This window comes from Morone saxatilis, unplaced genomic scaffold (genome assembly GCF_004916995.1).
Source record: "Morone saxatilis isolate NCDOM2014 unplaced genomic scaffold, NCSU_SB_2.0 Contig0, whole genome shotgun sequence".
Lineage (NCBI taxonomy): Eukaryota > Metazoa > Chordata > Actinopteri > Moronidae > Morone > Morone saxatilis.
The window spans coordinates 10881260-10891997 of record NW_023339650.1 but is presented as its reverse complement, the minus strand read 5'-3'; the positions used below and the strand labels follow the sequence as shown (position 1 = coordinate 10891997).

At 43.3% G+C, this 10738-nt stretch overlaps 1 protein-coding gene across 7 annotated transcripts in view; it reads right to left on the bottom strand.

Annotated features, from left to right (window-relative positions):
- Positions 1–1783: 1783 nt before the first annotated feature.
- eya1 (EYA transcriptional coactivator and phosphatase 1) overlaps positions 1784–10738 on the bottom strand; it is a 40158-nt gene continuing 31203 nt past the window's right edge. For 6 of the 7 annotated variants that reach the window (XM_035664517.1, XM_035664595.1, XM_035664677.1 and 3 more), the window contains 6 exons: positions 8217–8275; positions 7938–8098; positions 7598–7712; positions 7128–7249; positions 6231–6331; positions 3782–4011 (listed from right to left, as the gene is read on the bottom strand). In XM_035664517.1, coding sequence (XP_035520410.1) covers positions 3931–4011; positions 6231–6331; positions 7128–7249; positions 7598–7712; positions 7938–8098; positions 8217–8275 — 639 coding nt within the window. In that variant the 3' untranslated portion in view covers positions 3782–3930. Of the gene's footprint in view, positions 4014–6230; positions 6332–7127; positions 7250–7597; positions 7713–7937; positions 8099–8216; positions 8276–10738 lie in introns of all 7 variants that reach the window. The other variant, XM_035664430.1, reaches the window with a different exon arrangement.

The following is a 10738-nucleotide window of genomic DNA, read 5'->3' as shown; positions in this document are numbered from 1 at the left end:
CTCTTATTGTCTCAATCTGTGGACATCTGCTCACTACAGAGACAAATTCCCCTAACTTGAGACACACTAGCCACCAAGAGGAGAACACGGGCCTATTAATAGGCTTCCTGCTCATAAAAGAGATGTGGCAGATCAGGTTTTTTGGGGAGAGTTTGATATGTATGTAATACAATATTAGTTCAATTGTGATGCACCGTCAGAGGCCCCCTCTATGGAAATCTGCATGAAATCACTGTCTGGGCAAGGTCGTAAATCACCAATGGCGTTGTTTATTATTGCAGTACAGTTTTATGGAGGGCGGGGGCGCTTTGCTGGGACGTCCTGGAGAGGAATGCCCAACAGAGGACCTGCTAGGTAATGGCCCCTTTATTTCCACAAGGGGGTTGATGGGAGTTCAGTGAAGATCAGGCCTCTCGAGAATTACATGGTTACTTTAAAGGCTGATTAAAGCACAGGAACACCTATATCTAACATAAGCAAGCACATGACATGTTCACAGAGCTGCCGCCGGATCTACAAACACATCAAAGGATGATAAATCTCACAGAAAATCAAAGTTCTGGTGGAGGATTGTAAGTCAGGTAGAAGACACAAGCCAAACAGACACAATCTAGCTCTTATTTTTTATTCCCCTCCGTTTTCGAGCAGCCAGAGCGGCTGGCCGACATGCCACAACACCCACTTTTTCTTTCACAAAATGTCTGGTCTGGTTGTGTCTGAGTTTTTCTGCCAGGTCCCTGAGCATCGGGAAAACTTATCAAAGAGAACAGACGTCTATTCTGTGCTGCAGAGAGAGAGAGAGAGAGAGACAGAGAGAGAGCAGCACTCCTCTCGTATATAGACAGTCAGTCAGGACCTCAGACACTACTTAGTCTTTCAGCTGTTCGGAAGTGGGAAAAGCACATTAGGGGTCATTGTGCTGGTGCATTCCGGTGGTAGCAGCCCGAGTTGCTTTGTCCAGCCTGGCAGACGTACATGCCTCACCCCGGCCATCACTCCCACTCCATCTGAAAACATAATTGATCTGGATATTAAAAGGGCCGTGCGGCTCTAAATAAAATTCCATGCATGCTTAATTCTCCAACGTGGTTTTGGAGGCTGGACACTTTCTTCCCTGTCCGGGCTAGTGTTACACGCTGGACCGTCTTAGCTGTGACCACCTCGTAAAATCAGGCTCATAAATATTTTTCATGTGTTATTTAAACTAACCCAGCGTTCTATGACTTGGAGTAGTTTGATATATGTTAATTATGCATGGAGGCTTGTGGAGACATATACAAGTATTACAAATATTGGGCTGAGCATTGGCTTGGCTTCAGGAGCCTCAAGAATGTAGGATGCTCGTTATACATTGTCTCAGATAAGATGAAAAATATCTAATTAATAGAAGTGCAACCACACAATATATAGGCATTATTTTTAAAAGTCACACGTAAAAAGAATTTCATAGCAGCTATTGTACAGATTTAAAGAATGTGATTAGCATGTGGGTATGTAATGTTTGGTCTAAACTTGCACCAGCTCTAGTTTCTATTTGCTTCCTGGTAGGATTAGTGGCTGATGCCTGTGACAACAGTGTCAGTCTCTGGACACTGGGGGCACATAGTAATGTTATTCCAGAAATATTAACACACAGTGGAAAGTATTTAAAAAAAATATGGCCTTAAAAAAAAGTTCAATCGGGCCTTAAAATTTTTGTCCGCAGAGAAAAAGGATTTAAATGTCAGTTAAATTGTATTTTGCACCTACTGTAGCTGATTAAACAAAATCAACGTGCAACGTGTAACAGTTCACAAATCAGTTTTATTAATTTAAACACAATCAAATAATAATGTCAAAAACATCTGTACACATATTTTGCAGACACAACAATCTTTTGCGTTTCACAATGAGGCCCATGTAGTGTAAAGTATTTCCAGTTTGCATTTATGATTGCAACATAATAAAAAAAAAGCGTGCTGTATGAATCTATAAAACATTTCCTCTATTTACCTACCATTACCTTGATCTAGCAGCAATATGTAGATACCCCAGGAGCGTGGGGGAAGAAGTTGTTTTGAGAAGATGGGGGTTGGAGGGAGGTGGCGGTCGGGGCGGGGCGGGGTATCCAAATTGAAATGTAAAGGCCAACAGTGATCATGTGCAAAGGAGGGAAAAATCAGAGACGCAACGAATCGGTCTCTGTTTAAGAAATTCACAGTCGATAGCACATGTCCTGTATGTTCACAAACCCCTCGAAGTTAGTGGCTTTTCTTTAAACGTTAATTATGGTTGCCCCATCCACAGATGTAGAAGCATTATGAAAAGGGCTTCACGTGTTTCAACAATTTTCAAAGAGGGACACAGAATGTATTTTCAAAGTTGAAATAAAAACACTACATCATACAAAATTACGCTTGCTGTACAAGAGTTGTTATAGCGCTTGTATAAAAGATAATAAAACCTATTCAAGCCTGCTTTTTTTTTTTAAATCTCAGATTTATTTAAATTTGTTTCATAAAATGGCTCTCAGGAGTTCGCTCACTTCCATGCCATATCCGAAAACCCTCATCAGGATTAAGTTTGCTTCCAAATATACGGGGTCAGGGCTGCAAGCTGGTGAAATGCCGTAAGGACACAAGTTGTGAGCTACCTTTTTTGTATAACTAAAAAAACAAAAACAACAAATGCCTCTTTCCCTTTAAAATATGAATCTAAAAAGGACTTGCAGTAGAGGAGACCTGTTATGCTGTATAAAGATGTGACTGAAGTTTCCTGTAAGGACGAGAAACATCACAGAATCGAATGAAAGGTCATTGACACTTGACATCCATGCTTTTGGTCTTGACAAAACAATTTATCACAAAATCCCATTATCTACATATTTGTTTACTGAACAAAACTTGAACACATCAACACTTTGAGCGGTCGCACAAGCTTATGTGCGATGGGATGCCTTTTATTATTATTATTTTTTTTACTTCAATGAAAAAGCATTGCCACCTTTCAAGAGCACGTACCTAAATGAATATAGGAAGGAATAGTCCAGTGATTACAAACTTACACACACAAAAAAAGATTTCCTCTATACACGATTGTCTCAGCATTGTAAATAAAGTTTTTTGTTTATTTTCTTAAATTATTAGAAAACCCCATTTTCTTGTTTCTTCCATAAACGTCTTCCTCTCGCTGTGGTGGAAATCAATAGTACTTTGTAAAAGGCACGAGTCTTTTGTCATTGAGGTACCTTCTCAGTGGCACGGTGCCACTCACAAAGTCTCCGTTCATAAATAAGAAGCACAGGACTCCCAGGCCGACAGTTAACAGAGGAGCAGTCACTTTGTCTGTCCGTCCCATGATGGGGGAGAGACTAAAAAGTAGGTAGACGGATAAAGAACAGACAGAGACGGGAGGTGAAGAGCAAAGGGAAGAGCTAGAGGGACGGAGAAATGTCACCACCAGTAGTCGTGGGCCTTTAGGTTAATTGTAGCCGAGTTCTGTGGCGAGGTGAGGCGAGGCAGGCGAGGCCATCAGTAGCTCTGCTCCCCTCACAGGTGTGAACCCTGACAGAGTCCCGGCACAAACAGGGGGCCGTAAAACACTTTGACAGCTTCAGAAAGCGGCCAATTCACAGTAACCAGGGCAAGCAGCTGCAGCGCCATAAATTCACCTCTCTCCTTCGCTTCCAAAAAAATAAAAAACACAAAAAAAGAGTTTAGGGTTAAGACGAAGTGTGACCGTATGTCAGCACATTAACCGTGTGCTCAGCCTTTTTTTTTCCATTCTCCTCTTCCTTTCTTCCTGTGTAGTGGAAGACAGACGCCAGGCAGCGCAGGGGGGCCTTTTCTGAGCTGCAGGGTCCGCGGCAAGCGTGGGACGGGGCTGGAGGGTGAAGGTGAAAGGTTGCAGGGTGTGCCGAGGCAGAGCTGGGCGTACGATCGTGGTGTAGTGCTACAAGTACTCCAGGTCTAGAGCGTGGTGGAGGGCCATGAGGTCTGAATGGCTGGAGATCCTCCAGAAGGGCATGTTGTGCTGTGGGAGGAATAAAAACATGTAAAGCTTAGTTTAAAAACATTGTAAGAATGATAAATTCTGTACATTTTTAGGGCAGAAACAATTAGTCAATAATCCTTTCAGTCATTTATTAAAAAAAGTTTTTTTGCTGTAATCGTTTTTTCATGATTGTAAATTGAATATCTTTGAATTGTGAACTGTTGGTCAGACACAAGCAATATAAACCTGACCATGGGAAACTAATAGGCATTTCTGCTATTTTCTGTGGTTTTAATGGCTTAATGACCATCAAAAAATGTACAAATTAATCAATATTAAAAAATAATTTAATTGCTTGCAGCTAATCTTAGCACGCGTAATACGTGATTTTATTCTTTACACTGCAAGCTAATACATTCAATGGATGGAGTGAGTCTGGTCCATTCACCAGGAAAAACAATCATATCAATAACACACGCCGGCTGCTCCTCTTGCTCCCCTGTGCATACGTCTGTGCAGCCAAATACTACATTTGTTCCTCTAACTAATTTCTCTTCTGCATCAACGTGTAGTTTTATACCACCAAACTAATCCAGTAGCTGTCTTCAACCTCAACAGAAACCAACTCCCCACAGTGTCTTTTGAATGAACCTCCTGCCTGCCAGTGTGCGTTTAGAACAGTGCAAATGAGCTGTTGTTCCCAAGCAGAGGACGGAGGGAGAAACCTGAGTCGCAGAGAATGAAAGGAGCTTGTCAGGTAGAGTCCTCAGCTCCTCAATGTGTGGAGCCCATTACCCTCCCCTTATCAAAGGTATGGCCTCTCCCAGGCATATGTTCCGCTTAGGAGAGCCTGCACTGACCCTTAAAAAGCTCCTTGCTTTTTGTTTTGTAAATTGTCTTTGCTTTAAAGTTTAAAAGCTGGAGATGTTATCTCTGCCGTCCTTCCCAGGCAATGGTAATAACTGAAGGCAGAATTGTTTCAGGGATTGTGGATTTTCTTTTAGATGAAGGAATGGGGGCCGAGAGAACTTAAAGACATTTGCTTTTGTAGTTCCACACAGTGTCACGTCTGATATGTGCCTCCTGACGGGTGAAATTGTTGTGTTATTCCACGTCCTCTCTGATGTTGACACAGAAACCTTTTACCGCATGGCGTGTCGTGGGACTCGCACCACTCAGACAGGGGAAAAAACGCCTTATCCTTCCATCAATGTCACACTCCAACAACTCAAGACTGAGTAAAAATATTTGCATCTTTTTCCACAATCATCCCTCGAGACCATATTCCCAGGGTGTGTTCACTTTTCAAAATACAGAGCTATTGCTTTACACTCTTATCCAGGGTAAAGGTTGCTACTTCGTTCTAATCGCTGCCTAATCACTCTTCATCTGTCCTCACACTTCTACTCATTGTTTACTGAGAAACAGGTGAAAAGGGAGCTGGAGGCTTTTCAAAGGGAAACTCCGCGTCTTCACCCTGACACCGCGGCTCACCGAAACTGTCAGTGAAATATGCTCCTGGGCCGCTGATTAATTTGCTAATGAATATGTTTGCCGTGTGTGGCTTGCATGCGGCATTTGGTTTACATCCAAACTTGGCAGAAACGCTGAATAAACAAATTGTGCAGCAAGAGCCAACAGGTAACATAAAAAGGGCAATGTCAGATTCGTCAGAACACATACCGTCATGTTTCCTGAGAGAGCACGGGAGATGTCGGCTTTGAGCCTTTCTTGATCTGTGCCGTGCTAACAGGCTTGTCATTGCAGTAGATGTTTTAATTTCACCAACAATGATTTAAGTTTCCTTTATGCATGCTCTATTTACGATGTGCCTTCAACATGCCTGAAAGGGCTTGCCTAGCATTACACATACAGCATTCACGCTGCTCAGAGCACCGAGCAGGAATATATAATTATGCCATCTCTCCCCTCCTCTGCTTTGTAAACCTGAGATGGCGGAGGAAGAGCGCTGATTACACACTACAGACTTTCTCTCTTGTACTCGGATGCCGTTTAAGAGGATAAGCGAATGAAAGTAAAGTAAGACTGTTGAGAGCTGGAGTGCTGATTTCTTTCTTTGGAAAGGTATGGCAGGTATGTTTTGTGCTCTGTAAGCATTCATAATGAACTCCTGACCTCACAGAAAGTAATCCAAACAGAACCTTTCCGCATAGCTCCGTATATTTCTGATAAATGTTTTCACCAGATGACTCAACGTGTTTGCAGTATGTGGTATCTATTGTTCAGAGACTTCTTACCTTTTTTGAGCCTTGCTCCTCTTCCACACCATCTCCAACAACAATGTAAACAACTTTCCTCCCGAACCTTTGAATTACTCTCTCGAAGCAGCTCTCTTTCCCTGTGGAGGAGTTGACAGCAGGATGTTAGTGGACCGTTGCATGCATGCAAAAAGATACACAGGCACATACACACTCTCAAACCCACACTAGACACCATCACATTGATTCCAAGGAATAGGGTGACAAGAGCCCCTTTAAAAACACCACACGTACAAAATAGGGCAGAGTGCAAGCACTTTGAGCTCGATCTGAAAAGCATTAATTCTGCCCTTCTCCTCCTTAAACATGGGACAAATGGACTTAAATCAGCTAAATCACTCTTGCATGCTACAGGGTCTGGTTAGGAGGACCGGTGCGCTTAACGGTCCAGGAACCCTGAGCAACTCTCGGCTCCAACTTTGCGCAGACGGGTCTGAAAATGGCACGGGAGTGAAGCTTGATGTTTATTTAGCATTTCAAACATTGAAGAAGAGGAAGGACTGGAGGAAAAGGTGGGGGGAGATGGGAGGAGGAGGAGGGGTGCTGTTGCTGTGGAATGACATAAATGTGCAGAAGTGGTTTCATATGCAGAGACTGAACAGGAGAGGCCTGGGGAGGCCCAGCGCAGGCCCAGCTCCAGGAAAATAATCCCAGGCTGATTAGGCCTATTCCTTCATAGAAGAACATCAACCCTCTCCGATGACTGAATCTCCCACCCCATCCACGCCTCTGTCCCGTCACTTAGGTAGCATGTGTGTCTTGACTTTTTACACTCACCAAGCTAAAATAACAAGCATTTATGTCCCAAAGTGATAGAATGATAACGCAGGAAAACACAAGAGGATTCAAATCACACATTTCAGACGCACTATTTACCTATTTTGGTTGCACTATAAATATTCTCGATAGGAAAGACTATTCCCAAGCCGTAGAGCAGCACCTTAGCCAGGGCAGGGATGAGCTGCGTGGTGGTCACCAGGATATTCACACAGTTTGACCTGCAGCAGAGAGACAGAGGAGGAAAGCAAAGGGATGACATCATTCTAAATCACTCTTAGGGAGGACAAAAGAAAACACAGTGTGCAGAAAATAAAGACACTGCAATGTATCAGTTGTTTAAAACATGTCCTGCAATGAGGGATTGAATCTCAGTTCCTTTTTAAAGTCAGATCTCTTAGCACACTTATCTTTCAAAATCAGAAGAAAAAGCCTGTCTAAAAGACAAATTGGTGCGTTGGTGTTTTCTTTAATAGCTTGGGAGTATGGAGTTGACTTATTTACACCACATGCGAGTTTATATATGTGCGGTATGGGACTGGGTACAATTTTCCTCACTGGAGTCCTACCTTGAGTGGATTAATGTTAGTGCTTTCAGTGCCAGTGTTAACCAGGAGTCCGTCAAGGCTTCAATTTCTGCTCGCAATTGCAACCAGGCTTCCCTTTTGGCTGGGCCCAGCAGACCTGAAACGCAGGGTAACATTGTTTGGGTTGGACAAGCCCTCCGAATACCACTGAAATTTTCAAAATTTACCCTGACCAAGTGGTGTGGCATGTGTGCTTTTACAACACACACGTGAACACGCGCAGACACTCACGCAAACGCCCACATAATGGGGGCATGTACATCTGCAAACTCATTTCTACTCAATGGATCTGTACAGAGCAGCGCTGCTTGTTGGGGATTACCTCCGACGTTATTTTTGTAGGTGGTGTAGATTTCTTTTACTCGTCTGTAGCGGAAGGCCAGTTTTCTCATCCAATCCACGCCTCCCCGCACGCCTGTGGCCAGACATAGGTTGGCACTGGTCGCCGCTGCATGGAAACCGTCAGCGCCGAAGTTATACGTACTGAGATAAAGACAAAGAAGGTATCTGTCAGCACAGGCTGCACCAAACATTGATGCTAGCAAATAACACAGTTTATTTTGACTATTCAATCAAGAATGAAAGTGTACCAGGGTTGTACCTCAGATCCTGCCCGTTGTCATCGGAGGATACGTCGTCAATATGAACCTGGTCACATTCCTGGAATACACAAAACATATTATTTGATTAATGACACTCTTAAAGAACTGTACTTTTTGAATTTAGAGAGGTTTCTTTCTTGGGAGAGGACACTCCACACATGTTCCAGGTCCATTTTTTCACTAGAAACAACATATTTATTCAGGAATTTGTGCTTTGGCTGGACACCTCAGTCTTAATCCCCTTCGCCTTGACTTTCTCTTTATATCCTTTTGAATCAGTTCTCCACATTTTTCTTCCCTTGTGCCTTTACCAGCTCTGTCCAAACAAAAACTAACCTCATCATCAGTCAGAATGGCTTGCTACCACTAGAGGGGTCTAAAGATATGCACATCCACAGACATAACTAATTAAGTCCCAATCCAGCAACTCTAAACACTCCAGGTTGGCATTTGAACAGCTATGTCTGCGAGTACTGATATATATACATACAGTAGAAGGATGTGTGTATGTGTGGCTGAATGTATAAAGAGCCTTGGCACTAATGGTCTGTGCATGTGTATGTGTCTGTGTATGCATCTCTAAACATATGTGCACACTCCTCTTCCCCTTTGGGGGTGCCTGGCTCTTCTTGGAAAGGTAGAGGGATTCTACAGCTCTCTACTGATTCCACCGGTACACAGTAACACAATCCAGACTTTCTGGTAAATGTAACCTACTAGAAAAATTGAACCTGATGCTAACCGCCAATGAAATTATGACCTCTGATTGCTGCTGCGCCACACACCAACACAGCCCCGGGGCCAGTCAGCCAGGCAGCCGGCAAAAGAGCGCAGGAGAAAGCAGACTGAAAATCTGTTATTAGTTTTCCATTTATAGGAGAGCTCTAGTGCCTCCCCTTCCCCCCTCACTCTGCCTCCACAGCCAGCTTGAAATGTGAGGGAGTCCTGCCTTGGCATTCAGATCAACACATTTCACATGGGGCATAGCAGAGAGAGAAGATTCCTTTTGCTAAAACACGGGGTGGCTAGCAATTTAGCCAACAACAAGGTTGAGCTATCGCCTCGATAAGAGCAAAAGATTTTGAAATGAATGTGACGTCAAACTCTCAATTTGTTTCAGTCAGCCCTAATCTAGAATGAAAAACAGCGAGCGCATTTGATATATCTATGAAGTCGTTTAAAGAATTTCTCTGGAAAGCTACAGGTTTTAAATTGGTTGCATAACTGCCAAAAAGGTTAGTGTCACCTGTTTAAAGTTACGTGAGAAATAATAATTTCTCATGGAAATTGAAACTCGAGGAAGAGAATTCCTCTGGTTTCAAGTACGAAAAATCCCTCCCGATTTTTTAAGCTTTTTAATTAAGTTTCATCCGGCTGTTAAGACACCAAAACACAGAAAGGACTTCCTTGTTTTAAGTCAATCTAACTGAGGCCAAATGCTGACGTTATTGCATTCCTCTCTAATGCTATAGCAGGGTAAGGGTAAGGGCTTTGGACTGTAAACCTTTTTTATTTTACTGGTTCCCCTCTGAACAAATTTTTCATCTCCCTGGATTTGTGGGAAGAGGGAGGGGAGAGAGACGTGAGGAGAAACTCAAACCAGCTGTTCTTTAACAGAATTAAAATCTTGACCCCCAACCCCTGCTCTAATGCAGCCATTCTCTCGCCAAGCCTCTCCCAGCAAGCCCCGAGATCCAAAGAGGAAAAGACTTTGACCCCGTGACCCCTCTCCGGGGCTCCCGCACCCCGATAAGGGGGTGGAAGGGTAGAGAGGTGGAGATGGAGGAGAGCAGCGGGTAAAGGCTGGGGCAGAGAGTCCAAAGTGACCTCACATGGAGCCAGCTCTGAGCCCCGCGTTCCAGAAGATGGACTGCCAATTGGAGATGGGGTGTAGACGGGGGCTCTTAGCTCTGTTGGCTTAATTTGTTTCCAGACACTCACCAGCAGATCTTTAGTAGTTGAAGAAAGCAGCAATTTGTCCCAGCATGAAGACCTGCTGCCAAAAAACTTGTGGATAATTTATGTTCACAAATTATCCCACAAAACTTTTTCTCAGAACAGAACCCAAGCCAGAGGTATTGGTGAGCTTAATTCTTTAAGTAGTAGAGGCATGTCTGTTTGTTTAGGAAGACAAAAACAGCACCCTGGGTTAAGCACCTCATAAAGCCTCCTTTCAAAGACCTCCCATTCTGGTGCAAGTGACTGGAATGCTTCTATTATCCAGTAATTACCTGCTGATAAATCGGACATAATCAGCTGACTGCCAAAGCTCCTACACCTCTTTCACTTTGGTGCAGCACCATTCAGTTCCACTCGTTTGGTATATCATTGCCTAATTGTATGCTGTCCTGGATGACAATAGTTCCTAATGTTTGTTCTTCCCCTGTAATGTGTTTCTTTCAGAGTCAGCCAGCATAGATCAAAACAGCTATTTGAGAACAATATTACTCAACACGTGAATTATGGGCCTATTTTAGGTGCCAGAGCCAAAACTCCAACATGACCTGAAACACATAAATAT